The 18604-nt window shown below is 33.1% G+C and overlaps 1 protein-coding gene across 1 annotated transcript in view; it reads left to right on the top strand.

Moving 5' to 3' along the window:
- Positions 1–18604, top strand: part of LOC139512309 (O-acyltransferase like protein-like) — a 29593-nt gene that overhangs the window by 4703 nt on the left and 6286 nt on the right. The window contains exons 2-11 of the mRNA XM_071299818.1: positions 2–153; positions 2183–2273; positions 3092–3185; positions 6317–6594; positions 7905–8072; positions 11175–11271; positions 12050–12142; positions 15257–15422; positions 17305–17384; positions 18038–18142. Coding sequence (XP_071155919.1) covers positions 2–153; positions 2183–2273; positions 3092–3185; positions 6317–6594; positions 7905–8072; positions 11175–11271; positions 12050–12142; positions 15257–15422; positions 17305–17384; positions 18038–18142 — 1324 coding nt within the window. The remainder of the gene's footprint in view (position 1; positions 154–2182; positions 2274–3091; positions 3186–6316; positions 6595–7904; positions 8073–11174; positions 11272–12049; positions 12143–15256; positions 15423–17304; positions 17385–18037; positions 18143–18604) is intronic.

Raw genomic sequence — 18604 nt, 5'->3', positions numbered from 1 at the left:
GTGTTAGATGCTTTGGGAAAGCCTCCTGCAGGTTTACTGAGCGGCAAAATTGCGTGGCTTGGTGATTATGACGAATGCATTGGTATATCAGCTGAGGAATTCAACGGAGAATACTGTCTTGCCAAATTTTATGTTACTTCTCTTACCAATCCTGTACGTATGATTTTTATCTTTAAAATTTCATAAAAACATTTTTTTTTCTCATTCTTACATTTTCCTAAGTTATGAAGGTTTTTATAATACGTAAAGATTTATTTGCTGTAAACAGGTAATTGTTACCTCTGTCCGTCTTTCTCTCTGTCCAACTGTGACATCGATTGCATGGTATGACCTGTGTATTATACAATGTACAGCATTTATATTCTACATTCAACAAGATGTTAGTATAATGACCAATAAGTGGCCTTTGGCCATGTCCATTATCAATTTTGTACTAATAGTGTGTAATATCATTATCATGATTTTGATTTCCTTTAAAAAGTTTAAAATTTCCATGAATGAGAGAATGCTGCACTCTCGTAATTTTTAGAGTCAGTTAGGCCAAAATAAAATAAAATATGGTTGTTTCCCCTCCCCCAACCGGGTAAAAAATAAGCCCACAGGTCAAAAATTATTTTCCAAAAATAAATATGATTTTTTTAATTCCCGAATAATTTTTAGAAAAGTCCTTGAAAGCAATAAGTGTGCATGGTAATCATAACTTGCAAATTCACTCAAATTGAGTACAAAAAACTGCATTTAACACTGAAAATAAAAGACCTGCCTGTCTGGTCTGTTTACCAGGGGTACACCTGGGGGAGGGGAACAGACATTCATTTAAATGTGGACTTCGCATGCAGGACACATGTTTTTCCAACTATCTACGGTACTTTAACAGGTTTCCGGCCAGAACTAGTTTTTTAGCTCACCTGGCCCGAACTTTGTTACATTATTTTTTAATTCTAAGTATTTGAACATATATAAAAATTATCCATATTCACCGGATTATTTTTTTCTTTCAAATATTCCATGGCACAAACTACAATATGATGAACTTTTTTCATATGTAGGGAAACTATTTACATTGTGCCACTCCGGTTGTCTAAATTATAGTTATTATAAGCAAGGACTTTTAAATTATATCATGCAGGATATAATAACAAGTATCAAAACTCTGCATACTATCATTATTTGATTGCCTTATACATTGTACCTTCAAATATGCAGTTTATAACAACCTTTCGAATGAAGAAATAAATAGGATGACATATCAATGATAAATCATATGTTTTTAAAAGATTCGCAGCATAGACTGGTCGATGACGTGTTTTTAAAAGAAAATTTTCACAGGATAAACATAACACACGCTTTATAAAGAATCACAGGATAAACAGATCACATGTTTTATAAAAAATCACAGGATAAACAGATCACATGCTTTATAAAGATTCACATGATAAACATTTAACACATACTTTATAAAGAATCACAGGATAAACAGATTACATGCTTCATAAAGAATCACAGGATAAGCAGATCACATGCTTTATAAAGATTCACCGGATAAACAGATCACATGCTTTATAAAGATTCACAGGATAAACATAACAAATGCTTTATAAAGATTCACATGATGAACATAACACATACTTTATAAAGAATCACAGGATAAACAGATCACATGCTTTATAAAGATTCACAGGATATTAAACATAACACATACTGTATAAAGATTCACAGGATAAACAGATCACATGCGTCATAAAGAATCACAGGATAAGCAGATCACATGCTTTATAAAGAATCACAGGATAAACATAACACATGCTTTATAAAGAATCACAGGATAAACAGATCACATGCTTTATAAAGATTCACAGGATAAACATAACACATGCTTTATAAAGATTCACAGGATATTAAACATAACACATGCTTTATAAAGATTCACAGGATAAACAGATCACATGCGTCATAAAGAATCACAGGATAAGCAGATCACATGCTTTATAAAGATTCACAGGATAAACATAACACATGCTTTATAAAGATTCGCAGGATAAACAGATCCTATATTTTTAAAGATTTATAGCATTAAAAAAGAGAGATTTCTTCTGGTTACAAATCTGACTTTTCTTCGAACTTTTAATGAAAAAAATACATATAGTTTGCTTTTTCTTTACTTAAAATGATATTATTTCAGTTAACGAGAGCAAAAGGAATGGAAATCCATCTCGGGCTATGTGTGCCGAATACTTGCTCCATTTTAGATATAAAAAATCTGTTCAATTCCGGTAGGTATATACTTATATATATATGTCAGTGAACAACTACATTTCTAAACATTGAGTAAATCAAGAGTTAAAAAAATCGATTAATTGTATTTGTTACTGAATCGTTTACAGAAACGATAGAATAGAATTAACCGTATTTATCGCGCCGGTGCTGCTTCCCTGAAATTTCTGTCACCTTGATGTATATTTTATATGAAGGGAGCTAGACATGAAGAAAACTATATTAAAGTAGAAAAAAACCATATTACCTCTAAAAAAACTAAACCTAACAAAAATATGTGTGAACATAGATGTCGTAGAAATGATGGTATGGTAGATTAATGTTTTACGTCCAGTGGCAAGTATAACATAAACATATATGAACATGTGATATGATTTGTAAACTGCTTTGGACCAGACTGACACCTTGAATCGAATTTTAACGTGTTAGTTCGTGAGGTTATAGTCCGTATGAAGGCATGTAACTCAACCCAACATATTATTCAGACATCGAGTTAACCAGACTTTGCTTTTACTCCTTCATGCCAAAATGCATTCAGGAGAAGCGTATTTAAGATACTTATTTTTAAGGCTTTGATTTGACATGGCCGGGTTTCAAATCTATTTCCGCCTGTACTCGTGACGATTACGCTACCATGACATCTTTAAGGGTGTTGATATGGCAAGAAATTCGCAAAGAAAATCGTAGTGTTTTCATATATTAGGGTATGATTGTGCATCATATGAATAAATATAGGATATGTTACAATACTCGTCAACATACTGTTGTATCATTTACAATATCACTATATATGCAACTTGTGTGTTTTGTTTTTCAGTGTTACCTAGGATGTCAAATAACACAGTATTTGCAACTGGCGGAGAATGCAAGAAACAAGACCAACCTATTGATTTTAAAGCAAGAATAGCCTTGTAAGTATTTGCAATCTTTCAAATAGTTTTATTTATTTTGGAAATGTGTATGCCTGTTTCAGAAGTACATAACCATCTCAAACTTTAATTTTACACACTTTTTACTAATTTTGTGGTACATATCTTTTTTGAAATTATAATAACATTTTGTGCTTTCCTATGGTGGCCGGTTAAGGCCATTTCGCGTTTTCGCGTTTTCGCCTTTCATATTCTATAGGGCGAAAACTCTAAATAGCGAAGTCGAAAACGCGAAGTCGAATACGCGAAAAGGCGAAGTCGAAAACGCGAAATCGAATAGATAAAATATTTCGCGTTTTCGACTTCGCGATTTCGCGTTTTCGACCTATAGAATATGAAAAGCGAAAACGCGAAAATGCGAAATGGCCTTAACTGGCCATCATACTTTCCAAAGTTGTATAATCGTCTGTCAGACAATTAATCATAGAGACTATTAATGACCTTGATGTTGAAAACTGTAAATCATCATACGGCCATTAACGATAAGCAAAACCCATACCGTATAGTAAGCTATGTTTCCGAACGCTTATGCATCCCCTTTCCTGCAAATGTAACTGTAAAAGATAAGAACAAATAAGCAATCTGGTAGAAAGAGCTCGACTCATCAGGTCAGCACACCCATTACTATATATATATATTAAAGCAATACGCAAAATATGCAATATAAGATAAGCATAAGACTAACTTAAATGATAATCAATTTGCATTTGGGTTGGTTTTAAGTGCTAAGTATATATAAGAGCTTTTTTGGATTATTTGGATTCGAGTTATATTTCTTGCTTTTGAGAAGTTCGTGTTTTGTTCAAATAAAGCACGATACGGCATTTCTCCCTTCACTTGGTCTTAATCCGCTGACGATTGGACTTGATATTTGCACAATGATATTCAAATTAATTGATATATGTGGAGTTTATGTTTTTTTTTTAGATCCTATATTTTGTAATTGTTTTGAATTTAAGGTTAAAATTTGCTGCCACAAAGCCGACCTTGGGTAGTAAGCGGTTCTATTTCGGCTTTTGGATTTTCATGCTTTTTTTAAGGCTACAGTAACAGGGGAGATAATAACGCTCACTAACGTAAAACATTATTTTCGCGCTAACATTTCTATTTTTGCTGAGGGAAAATCACAAACCTGGTTAATGTTTATCAAATGTGAACTGGGGTAATTCAGGTTAATTAAGCCGGGTTCGACCCGGTGAAGATTTTATAGTGTGAACACGGTTCTATATTTCTTCTTTTTGGATGTTGTAAGTTTGATAAAGTGTTGTAAGTTGTTATAATACGTGATAGTTTTTGAGTGGTTCAGGTTTACTGTTTGCAAAGTTGTCGGATTGTGTATCGACTTAGCATGCGCGAAAGCGTATATGAAATTGATCAATAACGGTATCCGAATTATTATATTTTCTCAAAATTTGGCGTTTTCTGTGGAATGAAGATTGTTTTAAAGACAAATATAAGAAATACAAAACACTAAAATTGAGAAAGGATATGGGGAATGTGTCAAAGCGACAACAACCCGACCATAGAGCAGACAACAGCCGAAGGCCACCAATGGGTCTTCAATGTAGCGAGAAACTCCCACACCCGTAGGCGTCCTTCAGCTGTCCCCTTAAAAAATATGTATACTAGTACAGTGATAATGGACGACATACTAAACTCCGAATTGTACACAAGAAACTAAAATAAAAAATCATACTAAACTAACAAAGGCCAGAGGCTGCTAACTTGAGACAGGCGCAAAATTGCGGCGGGGTTAAACATGTTTATGAGATCTGAACCCTCCCCCTATACCTCTAGCCAATGTAGAAAAAGTAAACGCATAACAATACGCACATTAAAATTCAGTTCAAGAGAAGTCCGAGTCCGATGTCGAAGATGTAACAAAAGAAAATAAATAAAATGACAATAATACAAAAATAACAACAGACTACTAGCAGTTAACTGACATGCCAGCTCCAGACCTCAATTAAACTGATTGAAAGATTATGTCTTCATCATATGAATATCAGGAACCATCCCCCCGTGTATACTTCATATTACAAATATTTCCGACTTTGAATGGTTTCAAAGGAGTTGCGGCTCAATAAAAATGGTTTCTTCCTTAGTAGTATAGATAAATACATTGTTGTAGTACTGGAATATAGTTGAACATTTCGCTCATGTGACAAAAGACAAATATTCTGATAAAATCTTCTTTTTACGGACTCTCAATCGTGTAACATATTTTGCTTCCTAAAAAATTGATTTTAATCATAAATGATAAAGATTATTTAATAATCACGTGTTGCAGACGAAGAATTGGTATTATTCTTTTTATCAAAAGGCATAAACCATTCAAGGGGCACTAGCTGTCAAATTATGTTCACCGATTTTAATCAAATTCTCATATTTGATTTATAACAATGTAAAACATGTATCCAAACTAACCAGACTCAAGCTAGCTATTAAAAGTCTAAAATAAACAATTAACAGGGCACGGGCATGAAAATGCGTCGCTTCGTTTCGTGTGTATTTGAGTCTAAACGCCATCTAAATAATTATCGAGTTGACCTCTAAAGTCATCCGATGACCATATAACCATGTAAACATAAATATAGATATAAATAGATTAAGCAAACTCGTGCTGTTGGATTATTCTAGGTCGCTTTAATTTCATATTATAGATGACAAACAAATGTTTATCATCGTTTTTACCTGTATAAGAATGATTTTTTTTGTGTATCGAATAAGTCAATCATATGATTTACCTTTGTTTCACTTTCAATGCCGACATTTGTTTCTTTTAAATAACTTTACACATACAATTCACGTGTTATCCATCTCAGGCTAAGGGTTTAAATTGAAGTTCACATGAATACGGATTCAATAAGGTCGAATTATTGACTTGCAAGTGAATAATTCATAATCAAGGTGGTTTTTTTTAGCTTATTTGGACAAAATAGAATCATACTGGCTGCTAAAAGTGAATTATCATTTCACTTTTTGCGTTTCATTAATAATTGAGCCAAAAAAATAACATGTTAGATTTTTTTTTATATTTCTCGTAGCTAGTGCCCCTTTAAATACAAATAATTTGTTATGGTAAAGTTTATATGGAAACAATTTATTTGTAGCATCGTAATAGGTATACTTGTTGGACTTGCGATCATAGCTACCACGTACGATGTTGTTATTCAACACATGTCAAAACCAAAGAAAAACAGTTGGGATCTATCCGATGCTCATGCTACGACATATGATTCAGCTGGTAATGGGCATGTCAATAACGGATATGAGGGCGAAAAAAATGGACCAATCAGCGATTTATCTGGCCAGGAGCATAAATATCAATTTAAAGAGCCGGAAAAGTCAATGTCAGTTAAAGATCCGTCCACAACGCCATACAAACCAGGTAACATATCATTAGGTACCGAGCATTTATCTTTTGAGTTTTTTTCTCTCAGAAGAAACAGTCCCCCCCCCCCCCCCCCCAGCTTCCCCCCGACTTTAATAGCTTTAATAAAAAAAAAAAGAAACGCATTTTTGTTTTTCAATAACATACAGGAACAAGAAAATTAATAGAAACTCAATAATTTCATTCTATTTATTTATGAAGTTTTCTATTATTCATAGTCTGGAACTTGAATTAGGTAGACATAAAAAAAAGTACCACGAAATCTTAGATTATGTAATGTTTGCTCTATTAAAGATATAGATAATGAATTTCACTTCTTCTTTCTTCTTAAATTACGTCACAATGGCGCACAACATTGACGAGCTTTTCTGGATAAGGATATAACTCGAAAGTGGTCTATAATAGTTATAATTTTATTAATTGTCATTAAACATTTACTATCTTTGTGGCAATACGAGTTTAAACAAACAATAATAATAAAAAAAAAAAAATAATAATAATAAAAAAAAAAATAATAATAATAATATACGAAAGTTAATCAAATAGACACAAAAACATAAGTGATAAATTTATAATATTACAATATTCAATATCAGTGTTACAACAAGACCTCTGTTCTCAGTTCTGATGACCTTTCAATAAAGAAGCCAATAATTCTAAAATGTTTAAAGAAAGAAGTTTCAATTTCACTCCCATATTTAATGAGGTTTTATTGGTTCCAAGAAGGTATTAACAAAATGATAGATGGATTTTTCAAAAGGTGTTTTATCAATAAAGTTGAGATGGTCAATGTCACAATTTCTTGGGGGTGGGGGGGTGGGGGGTGGGGGTGGGGAGGGCTCTTTGCTTTGCCCTATGGTACACAAGGAAATCATCAATAAAGGATATTTCAGTTTTGTAAGCCAGTCAAAAAGGGCTTGACCAATTTATCAGAGATTTTTTGACACCGAAATAGGTAAAGAGAGGCTGTCTTTGCTCTAAGGGAAAATAATAATCGTTTGACACCTGCGTTACTGCGAACAAACTGCAGCACACAAACGTGTTTCTGGATCACCTAATCCATCCGGCATAGCGAATTTAATTAAACTGGTTGATTTTTGTTTACCTGTCTGTTCAACTAGAAACTACAAAATACTTCATTAGTTGAAACAGTCGCAAGTAAACGCCATTATACACAGTTACGTAAACTGACTATTTGTAACCATCATTCTTACGGTTATGGCAATTTCATTTTTAGAGATTCCAACGTTCTATGGCGTCCTTACACATGCATATATAAATGCACTTTTGTACTTAATGTGTTTCAGGATTTCTTGGAAAGTTACTGCTGTCATTTTCTGTTTACACAAATGGAGCCAAAATATTGAGTACAAACCAAGGTTCTGGCACGCTAACTGCTGTCAACGGTATACGGTTTATTAGTATGAGTTGGGTTATTCTAGGACACACATACGCATTTGGCATGAATTCAGCAGGTAAGTTTCTAGTTGTGTGTGCATTGCTGAAGTTCACTCGAGGTGGTCAAGTGGTCTAGAGCGCCGGACACAGTGCAGCCGCTGTTGTCTCGATATCCCTGTAGCATGAGTTCAAATCCCGCGAGTTAATTTTTTTTAAGAACACAAAAATGATTCTGCAAAGGAGAAGATCTGGTTAGGACCGATTTTGGCCTCAAAGTTCAGGTTCATCTGATGAAAGATTATGGACACCTTTTAAACACGTCAGTGTCAGTCGATTCAATTAGATTTGAACTGATATAGTCGTTTCAGAAAAATCTATCAAATATGCCACAATAAATCACTTTTCAGATGTTTTTTTGTCAAAAATGAAAGTGTTCACGCTCAAACTTTATATACAATTATGTATTTCAACTACAACTAACATTTAAATACTTAAGAATGAACACAAATGCGGTTACTTCCATTTAAGGCGGAAACCGTCTGAAACTAACTTATTGCTAATGCTAATGCTAAAATTGTGAAGATTTCAGTAATGTAGCATGACTTAATGATGCTAGTACCCGATATATGGGAATTGTGTTGTCAAAAACAGCCCATATTTAAGTATTCTACTTTCCTCCCAAAAGCCTTAAAAGTTTATTTTTTAACAATTTTGTAAAACTACTATATTTTGGGGCCAAAAAGGGGTCCTACTTAACTTACTCCTTTGTAGATTTAATTGCTGGATTTAGCTTTTAGATTTATAATACATATATAACTTTCCACAGATGCGATGAATGTTGCAATAGAATCAGAGATCAAAAACGTTTGACACTGCGAAATAACGCTGTGCACAGATAGGCTATATATTTCATAAAGTGAACCTTTTTTTGCCCCACCTACGATAGTAGAGGGGTGTTATGTTTTCTGGTCTGTGCGTCCGATCGTTCGTTCGTTCGTTCGTCTGTCCGTCCATTTGTTCGTCCGTTCGTCCGTCCATTTGTTCATCCGTCGTTCCGTCCATTTGTTCATCCGTCCGTCCGTCCCGCTTCATATTAAAGTTTTTGGTCAAGGTAGTTTTTTATGAAGGTGAAGTCCAATCAACTTGAAACTTAGTACACATGTTCGCTCTGATATTATCTGTCTATTTTTAATGTCAAATAAGAGTTTTTACCCCAATTTCACGGTGCACTGAACATAGACAATGATAGTGCAATTGGGGCATCCGTGCTCTATGGACACATTTTTGTTTTAAATTATTCATATTACTACTTTTACTGTTTGAATGATATATTTATATCATATTAATATTACTTTTCCTATTTCAATGATAAAATTATATCATTTGTTATCATATACTTAGACTAAATAACATATAAATTTTACAGTATGATAGCATTAAATTGACGTAAATTCCATATTTTTTGAATTGGTGCTTAGCGGGCTGATATGTATAGATTATTACATGGCATTTTCATATCAGACCCTTTATCGGCCCAAGGTTATGATATCAGCCCAAGAGCCAAAGGCTCGACGGCTAATATCATGAACGAGGACCGATAAAGGGTCTGATATGAACAATGACATGTAATTATCTTTTTATCATATACTTCAGCAGAAGAAATACAGACAAGAACAACTAAAATTTAATTTTGTTTGTCTTTGCACTCTCAGATAATATTTACAGACAGCCAAAAAAAAAATATCTTAACTTTAATTGTTTTTATTGATATTACAAGCATTTTATTTATTTTGTCACAACAATTATCATATTATGTTCTTCAATTATATTGTTACCTCATTTATGTCTTTAAAACATTTTTGCTCCTCAACCATTTTGTGAAAAGTCGTATCACTTGTCGTTTTCCGCGTTTTGTTATCGTTTTTAATCAAATTTTCGGAAATGCACGAAGTTGCATGTGATAAACGTCACGGAAATTAACGGAAAGGCATGTGATAACATTCCGGAAGCAGTCAATAAAGGTACCAAACTCCGTACAGTGATCGTTTCCGTTCCGGAACTTTTTTCCTTTACTCCATTAGTGTAGAGTAGTAGTCGGGCCCGTATGCGGATCGGAACTGGAACTGCCGGGGAGTTTGTAAAGGTACCTTTATCAGCCCGCTTTGGAAGTTCTTAGGAATCTGGTCAATATACCTAGTAATCCTTTCATAGCCTTTTGATAATTTCAAATGTTATTGAACTGTAAAATTTTAGTAAAATTGTATACAAGTATATGATAAGAAAAGTTTATCACATGCTTCGATTGTTATCACATGCCTTTCCGTAACGTTATCACATGGCATTCCGGTAATACTTGGCCAATTCCGGAAAATACACCTCAGTGCTACGTTTTCAGTGAAAAACATTACAAAGTAGTGTACAAAACAATTACTTGAATACTGGAAAGTATATTGTTTAAAATAATAATAATAAAAAAAAAAAAAAAAAACCAAGCCAAACAAATTATTTAATAAATGCATTTTTTAAAGTTTTTCTGAAACATGATTTAGAAAGTTTCTTTAAAAAGTTGACTTTTCCAAACAATGATCATTATGTGTATTGTTGAATTATTTTTTTGTAGATTCGTCCTTATTAAAATGTTTTTTTTTCTCTCTCTGTTGAGGCATATGATAGAAAGATTTCATATTAAATGTATCAAATTTTGGGTCCGACGGCCGTGAACTTTTTTACTCTTTAAACTTCGGGAACCACGTAAAAGGATCAATATATGAATCTGTTATTTTTCTCTACTGTTGAAGCATATGATAAAAAGATCATAACATGTCATTTTTCATATCGCATGTATTATCAGCCCTCGGTCAATATCAGCCCTCGAGCATTTCCTCGCTTGATTTAGCGGGAAAAGCAACCGAGTTGAGATGACCAATGATAATCTGGTTATCGATATTTTACCTATGACGACGTTGTCAATTTCATGTCAATTTCGTTAGCAACGCTACGTGCCTCCTTAGTGTCTTGCGATAATTTTTCATCTTAAGCGAGTAGCATGATATGAAAAATTATTACAAAAAAAAGATTAAAGGAAAATGCACAAAATAGCGATAAATATTTATATCATGTTACACATCTTTAACTAATTGTAATTACAATGATGTATTTTCATTAATTGGCAATTATAGGTAATATTGCTACACTTTTTGGAGCACTGATAAAGAGGAAAACCTTCATGGCCATTATCAATGCTGAAGTATCAGTAGATACATTCTTCGCTTTAAGGTACGTAAGGATTTTCAAAATACGGACGACCTACATTTGCGCGGATTTAAAAATGACACGCATTACATTTGACCTGTAGTTTACCTTAGTTTTTTTCTTATCATTAACTTGTTTCCGATTATTGTTTTCCATGAAAAATAATTAATAAGGTAATATTGGAGAAAGAATTTAAAAAAAGCTAACTATTCAAACAACAAATAGATGTTACTATTTGAATATCGAAGTGACTTTGTTTGTTATTTTAAAATCATTGAAAACAGGTGTAAAAAAAAATAGAGGCGAAAGATACAAAAGGATAGTCGAAATCATAAGACGAAAACAAAATGAAAATACCCTTGGAAAAAAAAAATTACCAAAGGACAAACAACAATTAAAAAAAAACAACATCATAGCCAACAACGGACTAAGCAACACGAGCGCCACCAAAAACCGAGAGTGATCTCGGGTGTTATAGAAGGGTAAGCAGAATCCTGTCCTACTAGTATCACCCTCATTCGTGTTGCTCATGTTATGTTATTTCGGTAAGTCTCATTCGTAGAAAAGATGACGGGATTGTGGTTACGACAACTAAAACAATTCATTCGTCATTAAATCGGCAAATGCATCATTACAAAAATAGAAAAAAAGTAGAGTGCATGCTTAAAAAATATATGAATGCCAATAATAAAAATAAAACAAGCTTGGACATTTATTCTAATTTAAATGTTTTATTTTTTTAATGTGTCAGTTTAGTTTGAAATGATATATGATAACAATTAGTACATTTACATTATTCTAGTGGTACCTTACTTACATACGTAGTTCTAAATCAACTGAAGAAACAAAGAGGCAAACTTAATTGGTTTATGTTTTATTTTCATCGGTTTTGGAGGTAAGAAAAAAATATCAAATCTGCCAACAAAAAATGAATGAATGAATAAAGGAATGAATGAATGAATGGGGAGGGAGGGAGGAAGGAAGGAAGGAAGGATAGAATGATGCCCTTTTTGAATATTATATATTTGCATAATATGACTATTTGTGATCGAATGATGATAAAAGAGGGACGAAAGATAACAGAGGAACAGTCAAACTCAAAGATCGAAAATAAACTGACAACGCCATGGCTAAAAAATAAAAAGGCAAACAGACAAATAATAGTATACAAGACACAACATAGAAAATGAAAAACTAAGCAACACGAACCCCATCCAAAAACTGGGGGTGATCTCAGGTGCTCCGGAGTGGTAAGCAGATCCTGCTCCACATCTGGCACCCGTGATAACTAATGCATTAATGCAACCTTTCATAGTACCCGGTAGTAATTTTAATTGAATATACAGAGTTACAATTTTTGTTCTATAATCGAAGGAGATCTAGAATAAAACGTGTTTTAGTCCGTCCATTCGTTCGTTCATCCTTCTGTCCGTCACATATAGTTTTTTCCTTTCTACCATTAAAGCCAATTTGAGTTTATAATAAAATAAAAAGCATAGCAGAAATCCAAAGTCGGAAATAGTTATGACGTTGCTTGTCAACGTAGCGTAATAAATGGGACAAAACTGCTGTGTCGGAGATCGAGCAGAAACATGTACATTGAAAGTCAGTGTCAAAACCACAAATTATTCATATGTAGAAATAAATCGCTTCGTTCTACAACATGAAAAGCCTCTTCAATTAGAATTCAAAAGTTGGTATATTATTCATCACCAATACAAACTGTTTGCCGCGTACGTATAAGAGAAAGATACATGAACATTGAAATTCATGGTACAAAGTTTATTTCAACAAATCCATTCCTGTGGATGTGTATAAAAGTCGTTTTCGGTCTTTGACTTAATTGTATGTAATATGTATGCACTGCTACCATGTAAATCTACAATCAGTCAAAATGTGACAATCGATACGGGAAATAGGACACAATCGGAAAAACAGGTCTGACGACCATTTTAATAGGTACTAGAACACCCGTGATATCGCGGGTCCGTGACTGAATTAAAGTACATAACTATGCGCAAGCCTTATATTAGTATTAGTATTGTCATCTGATAAAGTCAAACTGAGTATAAGATACACAGTTTACTCTGCTTTCAAATCTTTCTGTTTTAACCTGTCGAACTGGAACTTATCAATTATTGGTAATATTAATTATTTGGAAAGCAAAAGGTCCTGGAATGGAGTATTTTTTAATCAACAGCATTGTCCTATATAAGTTATAAATAAAGTTGAATTCTTTGATTCGCTGTTTCATGTCATGCCCGCTAACAAATTGAAAACTGTACTTATACGCCTTATTTTTAGTCCAGATTTTTAGTATTTGTGTTGTTATCTTAGAAAGTGTAACTGATTAAAATACTACAATAGGTGACATATGTAACAATTTGATAATGATTGATCGAATTTAGTAGTGTTAACCCTGTGATTATGACCCGTGTATATAGCATAATCCTAAATACACCGTTTGGTGGTGCACCTGTTAGATGCGGAACGTACAGATAAGGTAATAGGTAACAGGTGAATATACTATTGGTATCGGTATCGGACTCGACACGGAACTTCTTAATTATTGGCAATATTAATTACTTGGAAAACAAAAGGGCCTTGAGTGGTGTTATTTTTAATCTACACCTTTGTACTATATTAGTTATATATAAAGTTGAATTCTTTGATCCGTCGTTTTTACGTGATGACGGCTGACAAATCGGACCTCGTTATTTTAGTATTATAGATAATAAAACTTCTAAGATCGTACTTCCAGATGGTGACCTAAATCTTTAAAACACACACAAAAGTAAGATGACAAAAAGACTTAACTCTAAGGAAAATTTAAAACGGATAGTCCCTAGTCAACTGGCAAAATCAACAGCTTAAACACATCCAACGAAGGGACAACAACTGTCATACTCCTGACTTGGTACAGGCATTTTCATAAGAACATAGTGGATTAAACCTGGTTGTATAGCAAGCTAAACCTCTCACTGACAGTCGCATAAAATTCCATTATTTTATATTAACAACAATGCGTTGACAAAACAAACAGACGTTAATATAAAAATGTCAAAAATAAGAGTACAACAGTCAACATTATGTTTTCATCTCAATCAATATAAAACGAACAAATATATAAAAAAACAAATATGTAAACAAACATATACTACGACACAATAAAACAATAATGAAATGTATAAGGACAGAGCTACGTCATATGTATCAAAGAAACTCAAAAATACATATAGACAAAGCATTTTAGAAAAAATGAAAGATAAGAATACAAAAACTACAAAGTAACTTTATGAGTGATTTTCATAAAATAAATACCATAATGTATGAAGTTTTGATTGTTCTTCATTTTTGCCATTATTGTTATTATAGTCGTTTTCATTTTCTAATGGTCAGACATATATGCAAATTTTTCAGTTTTAATTTGGTTAGCATGGCAAACTTTTCCGGAAATAATAATGTTCTGTGTATTCACTTTGGCTTAACATAAAATGAGATTGAATAACACCTTGGCCAAATATCCTATAATATTTTTGTTTACATTTAATGGTATTTATTTGATATAAATCGCTCATGTAGCTACTTTGTAATATGTTTGTATACATATCGATTTCAATTGATTTATTTTTAGTGAGAATTAACGCCAGATTTAGGCGATTTTGTAGCAGCCAGTTTATTTTGGCGGAGTAAGCCGGAGTGCCCGGAGAAAACCACCGACCTTCGATAGGAATAACTGACAATCCAACCTGCAATCCTAGTCAAGAAAGACTAGAGTCGTGTGCACCCACACAAGTAGGGTTCGAAATCAAAACCTCAGTATTGACTAGCTAGTGATTATAGTAGTAGAACTGCTTAGAACACTTGACCACCGAGGCCCCCTACATCATGTAGATGTACCGTTGGAATAAATATAAATTCAATATAAATATAGTGTGTACTTGATTTGAATCTTTTTGTTATCAACAAAATGCAATTTTTTTTAATTTTTTTTTTTATCGTATAACAGGTTAACCCCTCCATATATGTTAATTCTGATGATGCAGGTATGTATATCTAAATACCTGGGAAGCGGACCCATGTGGGCAAACGATGGTTTCAACAATCAGCACTGTAAAGATACGTGGTGGTGGAATCTATTGTACATTAATAATTTCAAGACTGCTGCAGAAGAGGTAAATTTATTAGTTGTGGGATGGCATGGGGTGGGATGGGGTTGAGCGAAAGTAATGAAGATGTGTGGTATAGGTCCACGAACACGCAACCAAAAGACAAACAAAAATAAAAAAAGACTTCTAGAGGTCAACATACGGTCTTCAACCGTAGTCAAAGGTATATGAACTGCGTCAAGCTCTTACTTTATAAACCGTCCCAGTCTAGAAATTTTGTGTATACAATTAAGCCATCGTCAACAAAAGAGTTTTCCAGCCGTCTTTTCTAAACGGCATTACATGAAAACTACGCGACTTCATCTAGTATACTAGAATTTGATTGAGGATGTTGTGTTCACTACAAGAACATATATGTTCCGCTTGCGAAGAAAAACTGTGTTAAATGTTCAGGGTATCAGCACTTAAATGAAAATGATTACATGAAAGTACAAAATAAAAGTTTGATATTACGACCCAAATCTAAATAAACAGCTGCGCCATGAGCGCATGATACGCCCAACTGTGTGGAAGTTTTATGCAATAATCATAAATAGTTTCTGAGGAAGTTTTAAGCAATAACCATTTATTGTTTTTGAGACACGGCGGGACATGTGAAACCCCCCCCCCCCCCTTTGTTTTTTTTTTTACAAATATCACTAAAATAAAATTTTGAATCAAACCAAAAAGTATACAGATCTTTAAATTAGTATAACAAAGAAGTGTGTACAGTTTCAAGCAATAAAAGCAATAATCATAAATTGTTTTTGAGATACGGCGCGACATGTAAAAAAAACCCTCCCCTTTTTTACAAAATACTCAATAACTCAAAAATAAAATTTTGAGTCATCACCAAAAAGTATACAGATCTTTAGATTAATATAACAAAGAAGTGTGTAAAGTTTTAAGCAATAATCATAAATCGTTTTTGAGATACGGCACGACATGTAAAAAACCCCTCCCTCTTTTTTACAAAATACTCAAAAACTCAAAAATGAAATTTTGAATCATCACCAAAAAGTATACAGATATTAAGATTAATATAACTAAGAAGTGTGTAAAGTTTTAAGCAATAATCAAGAAACGTTTTTGAGATACGGTGCGACATGTGAAAAAAGCACACCCCTGTTTTAGTTACAAAGTGCCGTCAAAAAGTTTAAATCTTATTTTCATCAAAAAGTATACAGATCATTTGACCATCATAAGAAACAACTATATTAAGTTTCATGAAATTTGGATAAGTCGTTCTCAAGTTACGGTGCGACATGTTTACGCCGGACAGACGGACAGACGGACAGACGGACGGACAGACGGACGGACACCGGACATTTGTATACCATAATACGTCCCGTCAAAATTTTGACGGGCGTATAAAAAGGATATCATGAGTTTTTTGTCAATCTAGAAAATTAGGAGTGTAATAAAATGTCAAATTAGGAACGCATTTATCTAGGCGATTTGTTACCATCTATTTCGCTTACCCTCATAAAGGCAGGCGTCAACGTATCCACCATTACTACCTATATTTTACACCTTACCTTCAAAAGGCCTTGTAGAAATATATTGAAATCAAATTTCCTTGTTTATTTTTATTATAGATCTATACGTTTATAACTTTATATTATTAAACATTTAATTGGTAGATTTTAATTTATGCAACAGCGAATAATACTGCCATAAAATGTTTTAACTTATGTTTGCTAGCCTTAAGAATATGAATACTTTTGTAGACATACTAGCATAAACTAAAATACCACATTTTATGATATAAATTGCTATATTTCAAGTATTTGAAAATATTTGACATTGAAATATATCGTATTATAAAATTTTTAAATATCGCATAACATGAGTGTTCAAATGTAAATTCCGTTTAAAACTTAACACTATATTGTATTCCAAATTTCAGTGTTTTGCCCATGCTTGGTACTTGGCAAATGATATGCAGTTTTATGTTATAAGTCCACCTATTCTGCTTGCTTTATATTAGTAAGTACATATTATTTGATATCATACCTATTTTTTTTTTCAAACGTTTTTAATGGTAAGACGCAACTTTCCTCGATTTGTTAATACCTGTATTGTTCCCACTGTACATTTGTACATGATGGTGTTTTTTTTTACCGAGTACTAACAACTGTGATTGGTATCCTGTTTGACTGCAATCTTTGGTTGGCTGAAACAGTTCATTGGTATACCACATGTTTCTCGGTATACCACATGTTTAAAGGAACTAATCAAAACTGCAAAACTGATACCACCCGTGACTCCCGAATATAACTTCGAGATATCATTATTATATCAATAAATACAATAGAGGGGCAAAAGATACCACAGGGACATTCAAACTCGTCGATAGAAAATAAACTGACAACGCCATTGCTAAAAACGAAAAAGACAACAATCAAATAATAGTACACAAGACACAACATAGAAAACTAAGACTAAGCAACATAAACCCAACCAAAAACTGGGGGTTATCTCAGGTGCTCCAGACGGGTAAGCAGATACTGCTCCACATGTTATTACAAACCCGGTAAATAATCTAACGCGGTAGGTCACATTTGTGAAATTTAAATACAAAGCTATATCTTGACACATATTTAGTTAAATGCTTGCAAAGTTCATTCTTTATTTTTCAGTTCGAAAATAGCTGGGACTATTGTTACTCTCATATTATGGGTAGGAACAGCCATAGCAACAGCAGTTATTTCAGTGCAGAAGGACCTTCGTGTAAATCCAATGAGGTGAATATTTATATTTTTTAGTCAGTTGTGTTTTAAGAACTAATGACCTTTTTCAATATATGATGCATCTTTTAAGAACGGGAAAACAGACCATTAATTTATAAGGCAAACATAGTATCATTAATTTCCCCCCAAAAAATGACCAAAAAGAACTACTGCAAGTGCTATAGTTGAATATATAATTTAAGTCTATGAAATAATTGTACACTCTTGAATCTACAACAACGAAATATCTACACAATATCCTGACATCTGAGAAAATCATTTTGATATACAGAAATTTCTGATGACGTTCAGATTTAATCAACTATTTCGTAGCAGACAGCCTTTAAAGTATTATTTTGTCACTCATTGTGTCTCACAGATTCGTTAAACTGACACTGTTTACGTTTTTACGTTTCCAAAACAAAATATAACAGACTGAAACTCCTTCATGTGCAGATGACTTTTTGAAAGTCTTAT

The sequence above is a fragment of the Mytilus edulis genome, chromosome 2 (genome assembly GCF_963676685.1).
Source record: "Mytilus edulis chromosome 2, xbMytEdul2.2, whole genome shotgun sequence".
NCBI lineage: Eukaryota > Metazoa > Mollusca > Bivalvia > Mytilida > Mytilidae > Mytilus > Mytilus edulis.
Note: the sequence above shows the minus strand (reverse complement) of the source record. Positions and strands in the feature narration are given on the sequence as shown.